At 41.0% G+C, this 24,726-nt stretch overlaps 3 protein-coding genes, 1 long non-coding RNA gene and 1 pseudogene across 5 annotated transcripts; 1 reads left to right on the top strand and 4 right to left on the bottom strand.

The window, feature by feature from the left end:
* Window positions 1–761: 761 nt before the first annotated feature.
* Window positions 762–7,383, bottom strand: LOC131782313 (monocarboxylate transporter 12). 2 transcript variants are annotated; one of them, XM_059099035.2, is made up of 4 exons: window positions 7,230–7,383; window positions 3,284–3,861; window positions 2,450–2,819; window positions 762–1,903 (listed from the first exon to the last, which is right to left on the bottom strand). In XM_059099035.2, the coding sequence occupies exons 1-4, from the start codon at window positions 7,378–7,380 to the stop codon at window positions 1,671–1,673; spliced, it is 1,332 nt and encodes a 443-aa protein (XP_058955018.2). In that variant the 5' UTR covers window positions 7,381–7,383; the 3' UTR covers window positions 762–1,670. The 2 variants fall into 2 exon arrangements, with proteins under 2 accessions (XP_058955018.2, XP_058955019.2); XM_059099036.2 differs by lacking the exon at window positions 7,230–7,383 and adding an exon at window positions 5,254–5,409.
* Window positions 7,384–7,461: 78 nt separating this feature from the next.
* Window positions 7,462–8,699, top strand: LOC131800238 (uncharacterized). The gene is made up of 2 exons (XM_059117936.2): window positions 7,462–7,741; window positions 7,846–8,699. Exons 1-2 carry the CDS (start codon window positions 7,726–7,728, stop codon window positions 8,697–8,699), a joined length of 870 nt encoding a protein of 289 aa, XP_058973919.2. The 5' UTR covers window positions 7,462–7,725.
* Window positions 8,700–9,288: 589 nt separating this feature from the next.
* LOC131798703 (putative nuclease HARBI1) lies at window positions 9,289–10,592 on the bottom strand. The gene has a single exon (XM_059116376.2). It carries the CDS (start codon window positions 10,466–10,468, stop codon window positions 9,305–9,307), a length of 1,164 nt encoding a protein of 387 aa, XP_058972359.2. The 5' UTR covers window positions 10,469–10,592; the 3' UTR covers window positions 9,289–9,304.
* A 4,547-nt stretch (window positions 10,593–15,139) lies between these two features.
* Window positions 15,140–21,891, bottom strand: LOC131782290 (monocarboxylate transporter 8-like; annotated as a pseudogene).
* A 954-nt stretch (window positions 21,892–22,845) lies between these two features.
* LOC136283397 (uncharacterized) lies at window positions 22,846–24,062 on the bottom strand. The gene is made up of 2 exons (XR_010718761.1): window positions 23,883–24,062; window positions 22,846–23,528 (listed from the first exon to the last, which is right to left on the bottom strand). It is a non-coding gene; the product is annotated as an uncharacterized lncRNA (long non-coding RNA).
* Window positions 24,063–24,726: the final 664 nt, after the last annotated feature.

The following is a 24,726-nucleotide window of genomic DNA, read 5'->3' as shown; positions in this document are numbered from 1 at the left end:
GAACTTTTGCGGAAAAGCAAAAAGAGTTATCAGAAAATTTGTCAAAAGAGTAAATTGTAACTTACGAGAGGCTCCAGTAGATACAGAAATGTACAGAAAGAGAAAAATGACGAAGAAAGTTCCTCTCCTCGTTTTCACTTAGCCGTGACACGCGAGATCTGATCAATGTCAAGCACTTTGTCGTCATGATGAAGTGAGCCCGCGCGCACGTCAGAATTTTTCGTAGAAAACACCATCAAGAAGCTGACTTTTTTTAATTTTGTGTAGCCATATCCTCATAAGTGAAAACGAATTCACGCAGCTGCAGAAATGAACAAATAATAAAAAAAAAACTGTAACAAAAGTTTACGAGTGTGATTGGAAATCATCAGCCCAAGTTGAGTACTAATAGTAAATGTAAGCCTTGCGTTCGTAATTGAACATTGTAATAAAATAGTTTACATGGCACGCATATGTAGCTGGTGGGACACGCGGTGGTCGAACGTTAACGAGAGATCTGGGTTCGAGACCTGGCCGAGTAGTTGTGTTAATTTATTCAGCAGGACACTTAACGCTCTTCACCCGGGAGTTTAAATGAGTACCGGCGAGTTGTTAAGGTAATCAGACGAAACGCTGGGCGGTAAAAAACGATGGAACAGCATTCAGGGGGACGAGCGATATTCTTAGTCGCTTCATACTTCATGCACCGAACAGACTTGGCGTCAAGCTTGTCATTGCGTGTGCTCCTATGTGGACTACTCAGTTCAATTTCTGGATTAAAAAATTAATATATGTTTTTATTAAATAACATGTTTGACTATTAGATATTTCATAACTCAATTTTTTTTTTTCATAATTTTGATCTGATGGTAACACGACTTTGTGTCGCCATATTCTGTCTGCATTCATACTCATGTTGCCTGATTTTTTCAATCATTCAAACAATTACAGAACAGATTGGACCCAACTCGATCCTATTACAATTATTAATGAATAATTCCATAAACATTATCAGATTTTAGAAACATCATCATCAGCGTATGGCATATTACGCTAGAGTTCATTCAAAAAATTACAGCAAACTTAAAAAAAATATCAAATTATTAATTATTCAAAGACGCATAAAGCAACACGACGAAACAAGAAATGACACATCACACACATCGCACACATCACACACATCGCACTCATCACACACATCGCACACATCACACAAAACACAATCACACACAATACACCGTCATTGGGGAAGAATGAAAGCAATGTATCCTTCTTAACAATTCCACAACATATTGCGAGGAAAAGAAGATATCAAGTCTAATTTCCCAACAATATTACCCCATCAGATCAGCTCTTCTAAATTGTCTTTTAGTCGTGATAGTACTCCATCCCAATCACTTCTCGTAAAAATTCCAGGAACATTAGAAAGCTAATATAATTGTGAAGTAGTTTGTTCCAGACGTTCAGAGCGAAATGATAATCGGCGCGAGGCAAAGAGAAAAACCGAGGGAGGTTTGGGACTTACCCGACCCGACCCGACCCGACCCGACCCAAGCCTCCCTCACTTTTCACTTAGCCGCTACTCTCGTGCCTTTTATTATTTCGCTCCGAACCCCTAGAACAAGCTAATTGTGAACTGAATCAGCGACAAAATGAACGTACATGCCGTCCATTTTAAGGGAATTCAGTCCCTAGTTAGGATCACGAATCGATGCTTTTTTGTCAACCGTGTAGACAACAGATTTCCTCCAATCAGGTACATCTGCCGATTCTGCAGTTGGGCCCAACGTGGTCCAAAGGTCACGTGACGCGCTTCTCTCTTTCCTACAGAGAAGGAAAAAAGGAATGCAAGCGCCCGCGATCACTGCTCCACCAGCCATATAAAACGCTGGCGTATACGAGCCCATTGTGTCTGCCACCAGACCTGTTTGAAGGAAAACAAATTTGATTACTTTTTCTACGAAAGTAACCTGTTCATTCTTTCATCTTCTCACCCTACCCTGAGCAGATGATGGGACCGTGCTCACTAATCGCCTGGGTGGGTGTGGGTGTGGGTGTGGGTGTGTATGCGTGGGAGGGGGGAGGGAATTGGGGGATTTTTGTTGTGTGATGATAAATTTACCTGATCTTCCCATAGGGCTCTGTAATATTCTCACGAACCCCCTGTCTTCCCTAGTTTGTCTAGACCCCCTTTACACCCTGTTGGCACCGAATGTCCCCCCCTCCCAATTCCCTTTGAAAAACCCCAAGATCCCCCTCAGGAAGTAAAAATTTAAGGAGACTTCCAAGCATCATGAGGAGCATAATCTTGATGTTTCGTTTCATGGTTAACAGGTACCTCCAGGTCAGTTCAATTTTCACGAGGAGCATAATCTTGACGTTTAGTTTCATAGTTTACGGTTACCTTCAGACCAGTTCAGTCTTCGCGAGGCTTGCTTAAGAATCAGCGGCAGAAAAAACATTGACTTACCCACTATGGGAGGACCGCTGGCCGTAGTAAACGAACTCATTTGCATTTGCCATGCAAGCGCAAGGGCTATTTTATCGGGGCTAGTGCATGTAATGGCGATGAGATTAAGTGTTGTAATATAAGCTCCGTCGCAGAATCCAAAAATTACAATGAACACTATCATGTGAACATATGACGTTGCCATTGTTACAAATAGAATCGACATTCCAGCGACTATCTCGGCAATCTGATACACAAAGAATGTGTTGATCATTTTGAAGTCACAAAGACGACCAGATACCAGTCTCCCTGCGCACGATGACAGCCCATAATAAACAAATAGTCGAGAGGCCGCGTCAGCAGTGATTCCAATATCTTCACAATATCGCACCTAAGAATCAACATACACAGGCATCCAGTCTCATTTAGTCCATTTTGGGCTTTTTTTTTAACAAAATAAAACTTATATAATTTCAGTAACGAGATAGTATCAGAGATATCGTTGGTGTCATTCATGCCCCGTGCCTCATTGATTAAAACCTTCCTCCTAGCCTAAAAGTTCTCATTAGCCTCCCCCTCCTTCCCCAAACGAACCACCTCCCCTTAAAAGGATAAAAGGCAAACCAAAAAATTTCATTCGGGCTTGGTAACGTTTCAGTTCAAAATATAGTTGTGTTTCGATACAAGTATATTTTCTTAAAAACCCCTGACCCCCCCCCCCTCCTTCCACCCTCTCTCCTCTAATAACCACCCTAGAATTATTGGAAGCCCTGGAATTAATACCCCCATCCCCCCCCCCCTCCCGCCCAACTTGGGCTTACTAGAGTGTTTATGGTTGTTGAACTGTAAACTTACCAGGTGAATCTGCGGTGTATAGTGTCCAAACATAATTATAGTTGAAGACAAAATAAGGACCAAAACTTTGGGCTCTTTCCACACTGATACATCAATGTAACATCCTTTTTCCTTGTCTTCTTCCTCCGCCGGTGTTCCTTCAGTATCTTCACCTTCTACGTTAGGACTGTAGGTAAGTGCTGTTAGACACATCAGGAAAATCACGCCTGCCATTATTCGGTAGGTTGTCTTCCAATCATATGCGTCAATCATCATCTGTAAAACGGGTGCCATGATCAAAACTCCTGCCCCTTGTCCACACGTCAAAATCCCCATTGCCAATGAGCGCCTCTTTTTGAAGTACTTGCTAATGATGTTGATGCCCGATGAGAACACAAAGCTAGTACCCAGGCCATACAGCACACTATAGGTGAAATACAAAACGAGAATGTTTTTCGCCAGGGAGGAGACACCGAGACTTAGGGCGCACAAAAATGCCCCGAGTAGAGCAGTGACACGGCAGCCAAATTTACTGATGAGAGCTCCCGACGCATGCCCACTGAAAAAGATTATCGCGATGGCCAGCGAACCTACCCAAGCTAAAAATTAACAGAGAGAAGAAGTTTGTCAAAGAGCAAATCATAAGGCAATGCAAGAAACTAACTCGATTAATGTGGGCTTGTGATTTACCAACGTATCCTATGGGTCCCCATGGTTTCTAACTTGAGCTGTCTATGTAGCCACGAAACTATTTCTGCTAAACAGAGCTACTCACTAAATTTCTCCTTCTCCGCTGCATTCAGATTCTACTGTCTCTTAACCCTCTCCACCCTGACAGCAGTATGCAAATTCTCCATACTGTTCTCTATACATTTCTTAAGGTACTGACAGGGAGAATTTGTCAAAAAATCAAGAGCTTCTCTAGATTCTAGAGAAGATCTTAATCATTTCCTTTATTCTGGTGACCTTAATGTTTGATTCAGGGGTGATATTGTCAGGAGAAATTAGTTGCTAAACAATCCTCTGGGAGGGGGGGGTTAAGGGCTAACTTGTGACGAAGCTTCCTCAAATAAAATCCTACGCGTTTATCGCTGACTACTCTATACAAAATGACAGAAAACTCCTAATCAAAGAGCAAATGATGGTTAGAGAATAAATAAAAAAAGAATTTTTAAGAGGTAAGTAACGAAACGCTAAACAGTTAACCCGAAAAAGCTGGCATAGCTTGTCTCCCAAAGTCACGCTCAAACCTTTGGCTAGATGGTCACACCTTGAGAACGTGTGACTCTGTTGCGTGACACAAAATTGTGAATGCTTGTCACAAACTGATCTGTAATCGATTATTTTTAGCATTCGGTATCCGCTGTCAACAAAATTTCTGAATCAACAAAAATGTACCCCTGAATAGCATATTACGCCCCAAAGCTAACAAAAGAAATGACGGGGATAATTTATTATACCCGATGGCGGCTTCGGGGACACTAACCGGCACCGAACAGTTGACTCGACTGTAGTGAAGAGAAAATACAATCGCTTGGCAATTATCCCGTTCAGTAAATATTTGCTGTTACTCTACTCTCAGGTCGCTTGATCCCTCTTTTAACAAAGTTTTTCCATAAAATCATGCCTTTGTTCTCGAAAAGAGATAGCCCACGTTTGAGATACGAATTCGATCACAAAACAGCAGCGCCGCAAAAATTGTTAGCTGCGCTCGCTGGAGTGGAATTTAGTCACCTACGTAAGTAATGTCGCCGAACACCTAAATTGAAATCAGCCCAACAGGTTGCAAATCGACCTGGTTCGATTTACATAATTTGGCCTCCATACGTAAAAGATTCAGTTCAAATCAAATCATTTTTCTTTTTCGTTTTCCTTCGTAGCCATCTATGCCGATTTTTAAGTTTTCCGCTTGCACCGGCTGACCAACTAGCAAATCTAGGTCAGATGTTGCCCTACAGAATCATGTCGTTTAAGAGTACAAATTACATTACCCGTTTTCTCTCTGCTCTCTTGAAAATAATCCATAAAGACAGGAAAGAAAATTCCAAAACTGAACACAAAGCCTAAGGCAGCAAGCCATGAGAAAGTTGCAGAAGCGCAAACCAGCCACGACCACAGACCATCCCGCGCGTACGAAGCCATGATGCTTTTACTATAACTGAAGTCTGATTTATGATGCACGTGATGTTTTTGATCTGGAAAGCGTTATAAGTTTCAACCTGTCCTGCGTGACACCCAGGCTCTCCCGGATCTCGCTCAAACGTCCATCGACTTTGCGTGACATCTCAAAGAACGTCTCTGTTTAGCCTACAATGTCAGCGACTGTTTCGCTGGTTAGCTCAATTCAAGTTTTCTAAACTGAGAGAGAATTTGCGAAAAAAGATGACAACAGTCAAGGGATATTGGGGAAACAAGAGATTATATTCTCTTGGGAAAATAGATACTTCTCCTAAGGGTCTGCTTATTATTTATCGTCGGGAAAGGAGAAAGGGGTGGGGGTGGTGAGAGGAGGATTTTTGTTGAGAAAACGGGAAATTTACGTGATGATCACCCCCCCCCCCCTCCCCCTTGAGATATTTCATGTCCTTTTTTTTTTTTTTAATCCCCCTATATTGACGGTGGGATTTTTCATGATCCCTCCACCAATGTGGTCAAGAAACTATTTCTGCTGAACAGAGTTATTGAGTAAATTTCTCCTTCTCCACTGTATTCAGATTCTACTGTCTCTTAACCCTCTACACCCTGACATCAGTATGCATATTCTCCATACTGTTCTCTATACGTTTCCTAAGGTACTGACAGGGAGAATTTGTCAAAAAATCAAGAGCTTCTCTAGATTCTAGAGAAGCTCTTAATCATTTCCTTTATTCTGGTGACCTTAATGTTTGATTCAGGGGTGATATTGTCAGGAGAAATTAGTTGCTCAACAATCTTCTGGGAGGGGGAACGTTAAGGGTTAACTTGTGACGAAGCTTCCTCAAATAAAATCCTACGCGTTTATCGCTGACTACTCTATACAAAATGATAGAAAACTCCTAATCAAAGAGAAAATAATGGTTAGAGAGTGAAATAAAAAAAGAGCTTTTTAGAGGTACGTAACGAAACGCTAAACGGTTAAACCGAAAAAGCTGGCATAGCTTGTCTCCCAAAGTCACGCTCAAACATTTGGCTAGATGGTCACACCTTGAGAACGTGTGACGCTGTTGCGTGACACAAAATCGTGAATGCTTGTCACAAACTGATCTGTAATCGATTATTTTTAGCATTCGGTATCCGCTGTCGACAAAATTTCTTAATCAACAAAAATGTACCCCTGAATAGCATATTACGCTCCGAGACTAACAAAAGAAATGACGGGGATAATTTATTATACCCGATGGCGGCCTCGGGGACACTAACCGGCACCGAACAGTTGACTCAACTGTAGTGAAGAGAAAATACAATCGCTTGACAATTATCCCGTTCAGTAAATATTTGCTGTTACTCTACTCTCAGGTGGCTTGATCCCTCTTTTAATAAAATTTTTTCCCGGGGATACTAGATTTTGATTGAGATATTTAAAAATTTCATAGCACTGGCAGACATCCGATTTTTCAATAAAAACATGCCTCTGTTCTCGAAAAGAGATAGCCCACGTTTGAGATACGAATTCGATTACAAAACAGCAGCGCCGCAAAAATTGTTAGCTGCGCTCGCTGGAGTGGAATTTAGTCACCTACGTAAGTAATGTCGCCGAACACCTAAACTGAAATCAGCTCAACAGGTTGCAAATCGAAGTGGTTCGATTTACATAATTTAGCCTCAATACGTAAGAGATTCAAGTCAAATTAAATCATTTTTCTTTTTCGTTTTCCTTCGTAGCCATCTACGCCGATTTTCAAGCTTTCCGCTTGCACCGGCTGACCAACTAGCAAATCTAGGTCAGATGTTGTCCTACAGAATCATGTCGTTTAACAGTACAAATTACCCGTTTTTTCTCTGCTCTCTTGAAAATAATCCATAAAGACAGGAAAGAAAATTCCAAAACTGAACACAAAGCCTAAGGCGGCCAGCCATGAGAGAGTTGCAGAAGCGCAAACCAGCCACGACCACAGTCCGTCCTGCGCGTACGAAGCCATGATGCTTTTGCTATAACTGAAGTCTGATTTATGATGCACGTGATGTTTTTGATCTGGAAAGCGTTATAAGGGTGCGTTTCTTTAAAAAAATCCAAATCCGGATTCTTGAATCCAAAAACGGATTTTGCGTTTCTTTAATAAAATCCGAAAATGGATTTTGAATCTATAGAATCCACACTCCGAGTGGATTCATTAGATCAAATCTAAATCCGGATTTTTAGGATTCATGATCCGTGCGTTTCTTTATTGCACGGATACAAAAAGCAGTACGTTTGGCAAGCGGTCGTCTTCTTAAAATCCGCCACATTCCCGCCATTTTGTTGTAAATATTAGCTGCTGCCGGCCATGGCGAATAAACAAGGTGAGTTTTTTGTGTAGTTTCACCGAAATTTTCCGTCCTGTACGTATTTTTATAAATTTTCCGGATGTTTGATGCGTCTTGGCATCTTTTATTTCTATCTACAGGACAATATTGGACGCACAGTTTATCTGCAGGTGAATATCCAGAATATCAGTGGAACGAAAGCCACGTTCAACCGGGCATTCAACCTTATCTTCCTCAGTTCATGTTTCCACCACCGCAGGCATCACAGTTCAGCCATGAAACAGTCAGATCAGTATCACCTCAGCCTGGTCCAAGTTTTTCTTCTTTGGAAACAGCTGCAGCCACGTTCAGTCAGTCGCGTGAAGGCACCGAAGGCGAATCGAGAGCTCTTGTACGCTGGTCTAGAGCTGATGTGCTGTTGTTAATTTCCTGCTATGTCGAACGCAGAGAACGATTTAAAGATATAAACAAAAAGAACAAGTCCCTGTGGGAAGAAATCAGCGAAGAATTAAAGAAGAACGGAGTGTTCTTTAATGCCAAGGCGTGTGAGACGAAATTGAAAAATCTGAAGAGAAGTTATGTTGCTTGTGTTGATCACAACAAAGTCAGCGGAAATGACCGAAAGAAATGCAACTTCTATGACGAACTTCACGAAATATTTTCGAAAGATGATGCCATCGCTCCAAAAACATTGTGCAGCAACATTGATGGTAAACGGAGCAAAGATGCAGTCAAGAGTGTTAAAAATTCCAGTTCCACATTGAGTTCCACAGGTAGTGACACAGAGGAGCCTGTGGTTACAAAAGCAAAGAAAAAGAAGTTACCAGAGCGGAAGAAAAGAGAAGACCTCGTTGGGCTCTTTAAGGAATTTACACAAGACAGGAAAGAGGAAGAAAAGGAAAAGATTAAAAAGTTTGAAAATATGCACAATGAACGCATGGCACTCATCGGCCGATTTTTGAATGTTTTTGAAAAATCATTGAACAAAGAGTAACCTTGATTCCATAATTTTTTATTGTGTTGCAGAACATGGGATTATTTGACCACAAACATGAACATAGATACAGTAAACCTGAGTTTGTTGTCAGTATTGAGTTATCTAAAAGTTTATTATATCATACATGTTAACAGTATTATTGCAAGTTGTATGTTTTTTTTTATCACATACATACAAGGAACTACAACAGCAACATTAGGTGAGAGGGCCTAACTAAACTGGTTTTGATATTATTTATATCCTTTACTTTTTTTAGCCTGATTCTCAGATGCTTCAGATCACTTGTGTCACGCACTTCCTCCTTTCTGTGCGTGACACAAGCAACCTGGACTGTCAGAGTATTAGGCTGTTACATTTGTGTTGAAAGTTTACATTTCAAGCAACACCATAAATGTTTCAGGTAGTATAAAGTGATCCATGTACATGGCTCTACTATTTTCTTATATACTTTTAAAAACAAATAAAATATTGATATTTATAGCAAAAAGACTATTATACAGTATAAACTTTATGAATGACATACACCACCTATGAAAGAAGTGTTCATGAAAACACCACAGTACAAAAGGTATCAATACATAAACCACTTATAAATGCTAGGTTTATGGGATCAGTCTCATTATCATGTTTCTCTTATCAACTGCTCCTACACCTGGTGGAAAGATGTCATCATCATTGTCATCATTGTCATCATCATCATTAGAGTCATCTAAAAAATCATCGATGTCATCTTCAATAATGCAAATGTTGTGTAAGATGCAAGAGGATACAATAATTTCCGGTATGTCCTCAATTTTGTCAACATCCATCATTGTTTTTAGCTTCCTAAACCTGTTCTTAAAAAGCCCTATGGACCTCTCAACCACCATTCTGGTGGAACTGTGGGCAGTATTGTAACGTCTTTGTTGAGCAGTCAAACGTCCGTTGTCTCGAAATGGGGTCAACAGCCACCTCTTCAAGGGATATGCTGCGTCTCCCAAAATGTGGGAGTTGCCAGGAAAATAATTGTCTGGGTTCACTTCAACTTCTCGGCAGATCGGAGAATTACGAAACACGCGAGCATCGTGTACTGAACCAGGGTAACCACAGAAAACATCGGTTATGAATAAATCCGGGTCACAAATGACTTGTAGTTGGACGGAAAAGAAACCTTTGCGATTTATGTATTGTTCATGATTGTTATGTGGTGCTTTGATTGGTATGTGGGTGCCATCAATAGCCCCCAAAACACCCGGAAAACCCTTTTTCTCTTCAAAGGCCTCCATCACCGCTTGGGCTTTTAGACCAGTTGGAAACTTGATAAACTGATCCATTAAGTTCCTCACTATTGCTTTGCAAACTCGTCTGTAGACTCTGTACGCAGTTGCCCTGCAAACATCAAATCGATCGGCAACAGAGCGTAAACATTCTGGATTCCCAAGAATCCACAGCGTAATAAGGATTTGCTTTCTTAACTCGACCGGTGGTCTTCCTCTATCGCCGGTGTATTGAGGTAAGTCGCCGTGGACCGAAAGCAAATGTTCGAGAACTGTAACTGTATGCCGTGACATGCGGAAGTGACTTCGGAAGTCCTCCGGTATGTAACTAGGTACGGTTATTTCGTAAAAATTCTTTGTGCGAACGTGTTCTTTTCGGACGAGCTGTCCGGCCGCCAAAAGGAATAAAACTGCTTCGTCATCGGCTCCTAAAAGAACCTGTTGTTGTTCAAGGTCATCGGCAAGGACTTCTTCGAACAGTTCAAACATCAAACCAAAACTTTCCGCCATTTTGAAAACTCCCCCCAAAACACGCGAACTGCATGCTGGGGTCGTTACGGCTAATTGAAAAAAAAATCCATTTTCGGATTTTTCGTGTCTTTAAAAATAACGAATCCGCATGATCTCGGATTAAGAATCCAATCTTGGATTTTTTTAAAGAAACGCACCCTAAGTTTCAACCTGTCTTGCGTGACACCCAGGCTCTCCCGGATCTCGCTCAAGCGTCCATCGACTTTGCGTGACATCTCAAAGAACGTCTCTGTTTAGCCTACAATGTCAATGTCAATGTCCCCCTTCTTCTTTCCCAGCCACCACAAAAAGCCAGTGTTACTATCTATTTCCTAACCCACCTACCGGAAGGTTGTAGATATATTAATCTGCTTTAATTTTTGTAGTCAAACAGTATCTCCTTGAAAAACAGCAAATACGCTGACGGTTAAACACGATAATAAAACATTTTTCAGATAGGGAAAACAATTTTCTGGCAAATGATAAGTAGGGAGTAAGTTAAAACATCAAAATTCACTGCAGGCGTAGATGGTTGCAAGAGCAGCGATGACTTTGTCAAGTGTGACTCCTGCTTTGCCATTGTAAACGACATCTTGAAATTCGCAACAGATTTGGTATCATTCATCGACAACGAGCGAAAAGTCCTTTATAGAGAAGACCATACTTAAAGAACTTTTGCAAGTGACGAGCTCAAATATTTTCCTTTAGTTTAGACCTTCAGACCCATACCCTAAGAAAAAATTTCCTTTAATTTGCTACCCTTGTCAAGAAGACAAATCGTATGCATTGTTGTACATCGACCTTGTCGAGTATGAGTACATAGCATCAAGACTGAATTTTTACAATTAGAATTGAAATAATTGTTACGAACCACGCGAGGTGCTTAAGAATCCCGGTCCAGAAAGAAAACCTGTGCAACACACTAAATATCCTTATTAGATGTTTTAGTGTGTAGCATCACTGAGTATTTTTTACTCTTTGCAAAAGAGCTCGTCAAAATATAAACAAAGAGTAAAAAAATTACTCAACGATACTACACTATGGTGGCCTAGGATTGCTACTGCCAAAAAGCTATTATTGTTGACAAATATCGTAAATATAAACACAAAAATAAAAAATAATTTACCAAAAAAATTTATCATTATTTTTTTTTGTAATAAAATTAAAAACAAAAAAAAGGGAAAAAAAAGAAGTGTAAGAGGTGTGGGCCCCCTGACCAGATGGCCCGTAAATGTACAAACCTTTTATGAGCGAACCAATGTCGGTGGAGCCTGATGTTTAGCCTACGTGTAGTCGTCCCCCCCCCCCCCACCCCCACAAGGTGAAACAGAAGCGAGGGAACGTCTACGCAAACCTGTCACTAATCGTGTTCCGTGACGTCACTCTAATTTATGCAAAATAATGTCATTTGATAATATTTTATTGCGAAGTAAGAGATAAACAACAAGACTGTAGTGTATTCCTCCTCATTTTTTCCAATAAATTTGCAATTCAGCGTCCGATTGAAAATATATATTTTGCTTTAAGGGTATAGGAAAAGATTAAGAGCTTATTTTTGTAAGAGTAAGAAGACGACGATGTTCGATTAACATCGTGCCTTTGAAAGTCCACGCGGTTTCTGCTTGCATTTGTGAACAGTGCTGCGGTCAAAAAAGTTGGATCATTTGTAGAAGAGGTGGTTTGCCAAGTTGCGTCCGATGATGGTTGCACTAAGATGATTGCCTTCCAATGCAAACCACCTCTTCTACAATAGTCCCAGAAGACACTTCTAAGTTTTCAAAACACGCTGACTTATTAATTGTTCGCCTTCAATATCATTAGTAAAGAACAATAAGGAAGGGCATTTAATATGCATAAAGGGATAAGTTTCTAATGAAATTGTGGTGCTGATCATTTTGGCCGCGCGCTTAATGGGGGCACTTTTTAGCCGCCAAATCATACTTTCAATGCAAACTCCCTAGTCGCTTAAATCAATTAATTCTAAGTTTGAATATAGATATCAATCAAAAAATGCAAAAAAAAAATTCGTGTTATAGGCACTTTTTAAAGTAATTTCTTAAAAGAAATTGCTCGGTACTGGCATAGGCCCTTATGAATTGTGCTCGCAGTTATGATTTTAGGCATGTTTTGGAAACACGAGCTCGATCATACGTGTATGCGGATGTGGTCGCTGCACCACTTTCAGTTCGAATCTATTGTGGTCATTTCACACTTGTGATTTAGACCACAAATACAGGTTGCTTGTGCAAGCTGAATAAGGTGGTTTACTGGTCTTGGATGATCTGATGATCGAAGGAGGGAACGATAAAGAAGTGTTAGTTCGTTTTACCAAACATACCCGTCATTATCACCGTCATTTATTTGTGTCAAGACATCTTTCCACCTGGCAAATGTGCTAGAAGTATTTCAAGGAATTCCCATTTTGTGATTGCTTTCAAGAACCCTCGAGATTAACTGAGTCCGAAGAATTTATTATTGCGAGCATTTACTACGTGGTGGCAAGATATGGGAGTGAACCGTAAAGTTACTCAACGCCCCTACGGATATCTGGCCTTAGATTTACATCCTGCCGGTGATAACAGTCGACACATGTTCAGTCACCTTTTCACACATGAAAGATGTATACGATTGTATCGCAGAAAAGTAAAAATTTAAACAAACATTACACTAGTCCGAAATCATTTCATGTACGTGAGAAGCTGAATAGCCTTGGAAGCCTTGAAACATATGCTTTGTACACTTTTCTAGTCTGATGGACTTACCTTGAAGCAAGGAGAAGAATTTGCTCACGAGGTAAAAAATCAATTTACGAAAAATGAGGCTAGATTCCAGACTCCGTAGAAAAATATACACTGAACTTTTTAAATTAACCATAACATTTGGCTCCAATAAAAGCTCAGAAACTTCTAAAATTTCCGAACAAAGGGGTGATACGTTTGCGTGAAAGACAGCCAAAAAATATCTGAAAAAGACTCCGAAAAACAAACAACATAAAAAGCCCAAATGTCCACGTCAAACGTCAATTTTCAATGTCGAGATTAGAGTTATTTGATGTGATTGACAAATTTTTGAAATCACACGCGCCGCGCGGGAATACAAAAAAAAGAAGGGGGGTGGGGGTGGGAATTGTAATTTGAAATCTAGAAAAGCCAAAGAGATTTTCTACACACTTCTTCATGCGTCGCGGCCAAGGTGCTAAAGGTATTGCAAGATAAGGAGACACTAGAAGGGTGTAGCGTAAATTTTCCTAGCACATTCAATAACCTGGAAAGGAATATACCAACAAGGCAAGAAAAAAAGAAAAGCGTCGAAAATCAGTTGAAAGGTAAAAGAAAAGGTTTGAAATCAACGTCTTACTTGCGGATAGTATTTGTGTCGGAAACTTGTTAGGCAATGATCTTCCAAAATATCTTTGTATCTCCCTGCCATATACCGTCCTTGGAGGATGCATCGACGTTGAGAATGTTTCCGCATTGCAGTTTGGTCGAGTTGCAGCATACATCGCACAGCTCTTGCAAGGAATGCATTTCAGTGAACAACCAGGAAGCAGATTCATAATAAACCTCAAAGCAGAGGTTAGAGATAAAGTGTACAGCGCCACGTATCCTAAAGAGTATGCCGTGGCTGAAAACGACGAAAGCAACGCTCACAGCAGCAAGTATGATGAGGAATAGCTTGACGATGGTGACGAGGAGGCAGATTAGCAGAGAGACGCTGTAAAGGACTAAGCCGATAAAGTTTCTTTTCATAGCTGTACCCTGGCTTTGAAAATTGTTGGTATTTTTAGTGTTAACAACTGAGTTGAAAACGTAAATTGGCCACCATAAAGGGTAAAAAAGCTGACGTTTCGAGCGTTAGCCCTTCGTTAGAGCGATTGGAGGAATTGTGGGTTACAAATAATTAGAATCATTATCTTGTAACAGAAGATTTGGAAACGATTGAATATAGAAAGTTCGGATATTGTGGCGATCGCAAATAAACGCAAAAAATCGGAAAGATAATGTCCTATTGATTGTCGAACCAGCACTCCGCAGAGATTTTCCCTAACGCCGTGGAGAATTCTGCAACATCTTTTGCAAAAGAGAAAGTTCAGCTTTATTGGAGCACACATGCCTAACCAACCATAAAATTGGGAGGGATAAGTCCAAAATTATCACCATTGATCGGTGTTACCACCAGCGCCTTTGTTTGGAAGCCTGGCATATTAATCCGCACACGCTCCTTTAAATCGTGATGATGGCGGTTTACTTCCTGACGCCTATTTACACCTCGTCAGAAAAAAAGGCAGCTAATTATTGATCGTATAAAAGGACCTCTTGTTGCGACGTTTAGATCACCCCTAATGAAGGCACTAGAAAGGAGTTTCGAAACGTTGGGTCCATGAATTGTAACTTTTCGGTTACATTCATTTAATCTTTAAACCAGAGTAGCATCAAACCATGTCTGGTTTAGAAACCTTTTGTTTCTTTTCCTATTTGTATTTTTATTTAAATAATAAGAACCATATATACTCTGCAATTACTAAAATATTTCGCGTAACCTCCTTTCTCCATTTTTTTCGATGCCTCCCACCCTCTTTGAAGCCATTTTTTCCCCGAGACCCCCCTCCCCCCCTTCAGATCCCATTGACCTCTCTTACCCCGTAAGAAAAAGAACGGTCCCTAATAGGATCGTAACACATGGCAATGAATTGAAAAACAAAAATACTTACTACACAAAGCATTAAAAAAAGGAAAAATTTGTTTGACTGTGAACTTTCGAGGTTTATCTTCATCAAAGATCTCTATCAAATAGTGCTCTCCAGAGGCGCTTGATATCCCATGTACGCGACCTGATTTGTAAGTACGTCCAGCCTCAACGAGAACGCATGCGTTAACTCTCAGCTCTCCTTCTAACGGCACCATGGCTGGAATAATCTGGAATGAGTAGGTGTGTTTCAGTAACAATCTCAACCATACTCGCACAAAAAATTTCAGCCTACTCATTGGCACCGGGCAAGTCTTAAAGTTCCAAACAGTACATGATTTAAAAAATCGGGCACGAAAAGAGGAAATCGAAGGAAACGCGTATTAGCTATTTGCATAACGTGGCCATAAAATGCATATCTCCAATTGATAACCAAATAGTTTTACGAACATGTTTTAGGGAAAACATGAGTACTCGAAAAACCGCAGAATTTTTCTGTGGTTAAATAAGAGTAGAACAATGAAAATGCTTTTCCGGGAACGTATGAAGTGTCTGCAATTCCTCAATAGCAGGAGTTGTCTACATTTATTTGTATTTTCTGACCACGGATTACTTGAACTTCTGTTCGTAGGAATAGGAGATAGGTAAAGTGAGAGTTGCCTGCAAAGATTTCAACCATTAGGAGGGACCAATCATTGTATTATTGTTTATCGCCTGTAGGAGCAGGGGGGAAGAGAGATCGGAGGAGGAAGATTAAGGTTTTGTCACAATAAAATTCAGCTGATCCCCTTTTAAGGCTATGCAACATAATGATCCCCCGTCCCTTATTTATTCCCTGATAACCAAGCCGCCCCCCTTAAAATCACCCCCTCCCTACCCCACCCCCGTTCGGGGATAAAAAATTACTTGTCCCCTATTAAAAAAAAAAAATCTCAAAATACCTCTCCAGGCTGCTTAGTTTCGATTGTTTTTCCGCTTTTCAATTCTACCTTTAAACCCCCATCGTGCACTCGGCTCACGGAATCTCGACGGTAGTTCACTTCTGATCTCATGGCATCAGGCTTGAACAGAGGGAGAAATACATCCATACCCTTGGCTAAAAACAAATCACAGCAAATCTTATTGTGTGAAGAAAATTGGACGAAATATTTACCTCTTACTAGCCGAGTTTAATATCTGTTCTGCAAGTTACCAACTGAGTTTTTTCCGCTCAGATTTATGACTCAAGCGCGAAATGCATAAATCAGGTCTCTCCCATTTCCTCTCTCATTGGTCAAAGTTTTCATCCGCAAACTTTTTCCAAATAAAACCCCTTTCCTTTTGACATATATTAAGACTAATTTTCAATCTCTTGTCATGAACGGCGAAAACCTACGTAGGAAAATGGTTAGTTCAGCGAAAAAAAATCATCTTTTGTAAATTATTTTTACCGCTTGACAGGTAGTTCTCATATGCCTTTAAATCGTACTGCAAAAGAGATTTGTACGAAGTTCATTAGGAATACAATTCTGCATTCATCTTTTGCTATTTTTGTAACAAGAATAGGTGTTTCTTAAGTCTGGAACGGCCGTACTATTTGGAACTCTGGGATTCACTATACTCGACAAACATAGTATTCGGTTCTTCTTGGCACGCACCTTTGTTCCTAGCGAGCCGCATAAACAAAAGGAAAATTTTAATTAATCGTGCCATCAGACACGCCACTGCTCAGAGGTCGCCGCTTCGTTTCACTCTATGCCTGTTGTTTAACGTGTCATTTTCATGTGCGTTCACTTCAGTACACGTTTCCCGTCGAGGGTCACACGATCATACACCGCGTTTCTATCATCAATAACAAAATAAAACGGAATACTTACCAAAAGCATATCCATAGATTTCTACCTTCATGCATATCCTATTCTCGCTAGCTACTGGATATATTCTGACACTGATATTGCCCAAGTTTTCGTTCTTTCGCTTCGCTGTAGACCGGCTTCGCACTGGCTGATGTGCTTCCGTAAAATTCCGGCTGCGGCGAAAACAAAAAATACGTTGAAATATCATAGTCGGGAGGTCAGTAGTTCTACTTTTCTACTTTTTCAAACACGATCTCCACAATTAGGCATCTTTAAGTGAAAAAAAGGAAAAGGGAAACTCAAGAAAATAAGTCAGGCAAAAACCACACCTTTATGAAATTCCAGTCGTCCCAATAGTCCTTTTCAGGTGATACCTGGACCCTGTATCTTGTTACCCAGCCGGGGCGTGGCCCCATAGCGAGACAGCCTTGGATTTCAAATCCACAAACAAGATGCATAGCACCCAGGTTTACTTGAAAATGTGGAAAATACTCCTTGTACCGAGATTTTGGGGCCCAACCCGAGAGGTAAAGTCGGCCATAAGCCGCGGGAAAATGCGGGTCGTGGCTCGAGGCTGTCAGTCGATTATCTGGTATCGTGATATTAGTCCGCAAAATTCCGAGTGGTGAGCCACATCCTAGAAATTCGGCCAAAGAAACCAGCTTTTGCAACTTTTACAACTTTCAGAGAAGGCAAAAAGTTATCAGAAAATATTCCAAAAGAGTAAATTGTAACTTACGAGAGGCTTCAGTAGATAAAGCAATGCACAAAAACGAAAGCAGGAGAAAAATGACGAAGAAAGTTCCTCCAGTCTCCCCGCGTATGAAGCGATTCCATAATACACAAAGAGTCTGGAGGCTGCACCAGCTTGGATTCCAAATTCCTCGCAATATTTCACCTAAAAACAAATAGCAGGATTGAAAATCAAGGTAATATTAAACAGACACGACTGTTATTGATACAGGAGATGTAAACTTGTCTGGGATTATTAAGCTAATCTGACAAAATACACCCGTCATTCTCCGCCATCGCGAAAACTTTTTTGCATCAACATCTCTCACCCCTCCCATAAAATTAAAATTATCAAATGAATCTGTGGTACATAATGAGTGAACATCATGACAGTCGCTACAAATTTCGGTTCTTTCCACACTGCTATGTACACAAGCATCCTGACTTGTTCTGCTGCTCCTGAGTCTCTCCTAACTCCATCCTCCCCTGTCCTTCTTTTGGGTTCTCCCCGCCACTGGTTATTTCAGCGTCCTTTTCAGCCACATCATTTTTGTCAATATCAGGTATCTGTACATTGGGGCTATAAGTAAAACCAGACAGGCGCAATACTGGAACCACGCCGGCTATTATTTTGTAGGTGTTCTGCCAGCCAAGGGTGGCTATCATGGTCTGCAAAAGGGGACTTAGAATAAGGACCCCCCATCCTTGACCACACATTACAATCCCAGTGGCCATTGAGCGCCACTTGTTGAAGTACCTGTTGATGATATTGAGGCTTGCAGAGAACACACAAGTTGTGCCCTAGCCATAGAGCACACTATAGGTGAGAAACAGTACGTTAATGTTTCTTGCCAGAGAGGAAAGGCCAAGGTTCAGTGTGCACAAGAACCCTCCAAATAGAGTGGTGACACGGCAGCCAAATCGCCTGACAAGAACTCCAGACGCATGTCCACTGAAAAAGATGATAGCAATGGCCAGAGAACCTACCAAGCTGACGAAAAAAAGGAAAAGAAAAGAAAAAGACGGGAAAGCATATTATTTCCTATTACTCCACCCCACGGTATATCAGTTCTCATCATTGATGGGAGAAACTCTTTTTCTTCATGTGAACCCTGTACAGTAACATGATTTCCCCAATTCATGATAGGATCGCGCTCGGATCGCGGTGGGATCGCGTCTAAACCGCATTTGGGTCACTACGGTCGTCTTTCACCGAGATAAAAAATGTGCAGTCTGTCATCGTACACCCCAAATACCTTTCTTATTAGGAGTTTTTAATTCCTTCAATTTCGCTCTCTGATTAGGCTCCGAACAAAATTTTGCTCACAATTGGAGATTATAGATTCTAAAGAGAAAGTGTCAGTTTTCTTGATCGATCGACCACACTGTTTTGATACCCTGAAATCTGTAAGTCACATAAAATATTTACATTTATAACTCAGTTTCCTTAGCCGTTTTCTCTCTTCTATCCTGAAAATAATTAATAACCACAGGAAAGAAAATTCCAAAGCTAAACATAAATCCCAGTGCAGCCAGCCAAGAGAGTGTCGCAGATATGCAAACAATCCACGATCCTGCACGTAAATTTGAGGTATGATTTTCGCGGATGTTGACCCACAGTAGTTACAAAATGTTTCTTTTTTTGAAAATGACCACAGTATCTCTGAATCTGAGAGGTAAAATATAAAAATATTTGATATTCCCTTGGTTTTCTGTGTGATACCACTTTTAAAATCGCTTAGTCTCTTATGTTGTCCTATTTAAATCTATTGTTGGTACTCGAGAAATCATTTTCAAACGAAAAGTAGTACATCTTGAAAAGATGAAATAAAGAGAAAGCATCAAACCCCCTCATGATTTTACGCGATCTGCGATCAGGAATCCGTATTCGACCCTAATAAAGTATGTTTTTCGGCGAATAATCTTCATCTGACAAAATATTTTGCTCCCTTTCAACATGTTGACAGCCACGCTTGATTTAAGAAAGCAAGCTGTCTAAATATATCCGGTCACGTAACTCTCCCTACGAGCTGCGTTGCGTGACAGCTTCATGAACGCGTTTCGCAAGTAACTGGCCTTAGTCCATTAATGCAAGTACTTTCAAGTGAGAAATTGCCTCGTAACATTCCAAAGACGCGGGAGACGAAGAATGAAATTCTAATGAAGGCGCTAGCCGAAGCCACTACTTATTCACGTTTGATTTGGCTGCTAAAATGATAGTTCAAACAAGCTGCCATTTTTTGCAATTTAGTTTATATCAAATAAACTCGAGTAAATGCTTTTATTTGAGTAAAGAACCTCCTATCGTTACACATGGAGACCACGCATCAGGTGACACCTGGATATCGAGGGCGGGTGGTTAGAGAATACACGCGAGGAAGTACCATGAGGGGATTATTGGTGTGCCACATTTACACCTTTTGCTGTTCATTTACGCAAAATGTACATTCATTTACGTCAACAGTTGAAACTATACGGCAAATATACATTCATTAGCACATCCATGAACTTCATTAACGCGGACGAATTTTCAAGAACGCTATTTGCATATATATTAACATTCAATAGCATCAACGGATGAACAAACAAACACGACAAATATACTTTCAATCTCGCGCAATGGTTGATCATTAACACCAATGGAAAATCATTGCACAGTATGACAATCAATTGCGTATTAGAGACATACAATAATACAATTAATTGCACCTTCATACATTCGTTTATTGAAAATGGTTAATCATTAACGTGAACTGACAAACGTGTGTAGTAATGCACTTATCAGCGGCCATCCCGGGGGGTTGACCACGGGGAACTACGTGCGAACTTGTATTTACTCGTAACTACGAACTTCCACCTACCCAGGGCAAGTATTCTTCCACAAAAAGCTACCACTGTCCCTCCCCCGGAGCATAATTTGAAAGGACTCCCAAATTGTAACGCAATCAAAGTAAAACAATAATATATACAGTAAGAAAAAATAGCTAGTCCACCTGTTTTCTGCACACAGTGAGGTTCAGCTTTATACCTTGTAAGTCATAGAAGGACAATTTCAACGATTTCTTGCGAAAAATATTTTCGCTGTGTTAGGATGACCAACAAAAGGGGACAGACACGAGAGAAACGTAGGACACGCTTACCTTTTTCTCCGTCGCCATTTTGGAAGCCGTTCAACGGTAATACCCAGTCCCGCGGGCCGGATCTTTCATTTTCAAGATGGCGGCGATGCTACAAATCCCGCGGGTCTTTCCCCGTGTATCTTGCCTCGGAAGTGCAAAAGCGGTCCAATGCCTCCGTTGCGAGCCAGAAATTGGCGACAAAAGTCAGCAAATCCCGCGCTATTCCCCCGTACGTCCCCGGGTCAACCCCCTGGGATGGCCGCTGATAAGTGCATAATAACAATAAACTAGGGAAAAAGAAATTTCAAAATTGTTCTCTTACAGTGTACTGTACTGTAATGTTTTGTAATTTTCCTTCAATTTCTTCATTATTTAAAAATCTTGGAATGTACGTTTGCATAAATCTGTACCACCATCCACATTCAGCAGCCGTGATAGTGTCTATCACGTGTCTATCTGTCTGCAGGGCTTAATCGTCTTGCCTCTGCTCTGTTGTTCATCTATTCTTGCTGCTATGGACGTCTTATGTCCACTTTAAGGGCTGCTTTTAAGGCACTTATTGCTTGCTCTACGATGTTAAGAAATGGGCTGTAAGGCGGTAGCTTTTTAAGATCAGAATTAGGACCAGGAATGGCAGGATGTTGTGGGCTGGTGTGCCGTCCTAAATGAAAATCACATGATCATTTGGGTCAAGATTTAGCCTTGCCTGTGACAGTCTTTCTTTTGCTACTGTACGGTCATGGATTGTTGGTTTTCTTGGAAGACGCTGTCTCAATTCTTGATTTATCTGTGCTAGTGTTAGCAGGCAATTTTCGTTTAAAATGTCATTCAGGCAATTCCTCATTTCATCATCTACTCGAACATGATTTGCTCCTCCTCGTGGTCTCTCCGCGATCCTTCACTCTCGCAAGCATCGTGCTACGATACTTCTTGCCGTTGTTCGGTTTACTTCGATAGTAGCGGCAACCATCAAATAATCTTCATTAACATCTTCGAAGGCTTGAATAATTCTTTGTCGCTGTTCAAGTAGGATTCTGTTTCTTGGTGGCATGATTTTCTTCGGTTGTATTTGTCTCTAATGCGTCTACTTGTTCATACAGCGTACACTGTTTCTTACAGTGTACTGTACATGTCAAATGTTGATTTTATTTCTGCTTCAGCAAAATATTGTGCAAAAAGAGACAAAATTTAAATAATGTACATACTCTTGTATTTTTGGTCAGTATTTTAAAATACATGTAACTAACATGAATAACACTGATGAATATTTTTTCTTCTATTGTTCGAAAAACACCAATATTTGTCAGTTCACGTCAATGATTGACCATTTTGAATAAACGGTTGTACGAAGGTGCTATTGATTGTGCGTCTCTGTGCAAATTGTATTGTCTCCAATACGCAGTGGATTGTCATACTATGCAATTGATTTTTTATTGGTGTTAATGATCGACCATTGCGCGAGATTGAAAGTATATTTGTCGTGTTTGTTTGTCCAAAGGTGCAATTGTTCATCCGTTGATGCTATTGAATGTTAATATATATGCAAATAGCGTTCTTGAAAGTATATTTGTTAAGTTTGATTGACCGAAGGTGCAATTGTTCATCCGTTGATGCTAAAAAAAACTTAGGACCCCGTCGGGGCATTGGAACGATGAGGGGACTTTACAGCTCAGACTAAACGTCAAGTGACGACAAAAAAGATAAGACAAGGTTATTCCTTTTCTGGTTAAGCAATTTATTGACCTTACAAAGCCACTTAAGAACTGGTACCGGCCAAGTAAAATAGTTACTCGGCCTTTTTGCAAGGTTACAGAAGTCACTTGGTTAGACGTACCAATAAGCAACCAAGCAGACATTTGGGTTTTCATTTTTATCTAAATATTTCTATTTTGAAGGGGTGGGAATATAAAGAAATATCAAATATTATGTTAGATTTTATTTTTTTTCTTCTCCTTCTATGGAAGTATGTCTGTTTATTTGATTGTCAAAAGAGGAGTCGGTAAAATCAGATGAAAAAATAATTTAATTTTGCTGAGCAAGCTAATCGACGATGATGTGAATTTTCGTCCAAGACAGAGAGTAACTAAACCCCTTTAACAACCCCTTAACTATACCAAATCAAAAGCACGCAACTCCTCCACCAGCATACGACAAATTCAAGGTCTCATCGAGGGAAACTAACAAAAATCAACCGGAATAACAACGCTATGTGATTTTGATCATACAATGTCTCTTAGTTACCAAGTGCCAGTCACACAAACACAAGAAACAGGGAAAATAATCAGAAAAAAAATTATAATAATTTCACCACAACGGTAAACAAGCTAACAAAGCTAATAAAATCTACTAAAATCTTCGTTAAGCTGTCAGCGACCTTGCTCACTAAAAGTGTCGTGGTATACTCTTCTCAACGGCGGGTCGGACCCCAGGCTGTGGGACGGGGAGCGGCCGCGGAGCTGCCGATACAGGGGAAGTCGGCAATGTTGGTGGTATCAGGTGGAAGGGGCCTTTCTATAGTAGACTGCTGTTGAGGTGGGGGCTGCTGCTTCCTGCCTCCATCTGCCTTCCGCACGTTATCCCAAGGAGCATCCCTAACAACGAACCCTGCCTGGTGCCTTGTTTACTTGGCGGGTTTAGGTAATGGTTGACAACGTCATGTTGTTCAATCTCGTCCCGTACGTCTTGCATCTTAAGGAAGGAAATAAAAGGAATAAGTGCCGTGATGCGCGAAAATATTTAAGTTAATGCCACGGAGATCACAATATGAATATTGGTAAAGGGAATCACAGAACTGACGGCACTTTGGGATATTATAAGAACAGTATTCACAACCTAATATCAGCGTTGTGTTGGTCTAGGTGACCGGTAAGGAGAGCACGGGAAGGTGAGGGGAAAGGGGAAAGGAGAAAGGGGAAAGGAGAAAGGAGAAAGTTTAAGAGAGCGCGACCTTGAGGATCTAGAAGGGTTCAAAGATATCACTTTACGCCTCGCGTCAGTTGGTCCACCAAACCTCTTTGCATATATAATATCTTGTGCACTCACGTATTCCTCTTCCAACAACAGAAGCTGATCTTTTGCTTCCTCTACGTTATCTGCAAGACCGGAAATGACGACAGGATCAGAGGTGTTGAGTGACGGGAACCGTATGTCCACCTGTAGGTGTCCATGAATTTCCGGATGGCTCTTCCTTTGGTGCCAATCAGACGGCGGTGAACTCGGGGGTCAATGGTACCTCTACACTACACTGCTCCTCCTGCCAAAACAACAACAATTAACACGCTGGTATCGGCACGATAAGATTGCAAATGAGCCGACCTACTGCACGATCCACCTGAAGTTATCCAGAAAACAAACAAGACAGGGTTAATCACATGTAGTGGCGCAGTCGTGCGATGTATACGGACACCGCTTATTTCCGTTTGGTGGCTGTCCAGTCTTAGAGAAGGCGCTCATGACACAGCGTCCGGCAAGACGCTCGTTTCTTCGTCCCCGAGACAGAATTTTAGACGAGTCATGGAGAGATTTGCGAAGGGGGTCTGGCAGCTAATGAGGATCAGTATCAGTATCAGTGCCAGACCCCTCTCAGACCTCTAACAGTCGTCAACCGCCGTGTCGTTGTACTCACAAGGCTTCATACGTTCCCGTGGCGGGCGAGACGAGTATGGCACACACTCGAAGGAGACGAGACCCAGGCGCTAATAAGGAGCGCGTGCTCAAAATGAGTTTGTGGCGCATTAACGAGACCCTTATTTTACTTTTCAAGGTGTTACTCCTTTCCAACCCCCCCCCCCCCTCCACACCCTCCCTGTTTTCCCCCGTTCAATAAAAACAATCTATGAGACCGTCGTTACAGGCCAAAGACGGGTAATATTGCACGATCACATTT

The sequence above is a fragment of the Pocillopora verrucosa genome, chromosome 9, assembly GCF_036669915.1.
Source record: "Pocillopora verrucosa isolate sample1 chromosome 9, ASM3666991v2, whole genome shotgun sequence".
Taxonomy (NCBI): domain Eukaryota; kingdom Metazoa; phylum Cnidaria; class Anthozoa; order Scleractinia; family Pocilloporidae; genus Pocillopora; species Pocillopora verrucosa.
Note: the sequence above shows the minus strand (reverse complement) of the source record. Positions and strands in the feature narration are given on the sequence as shown.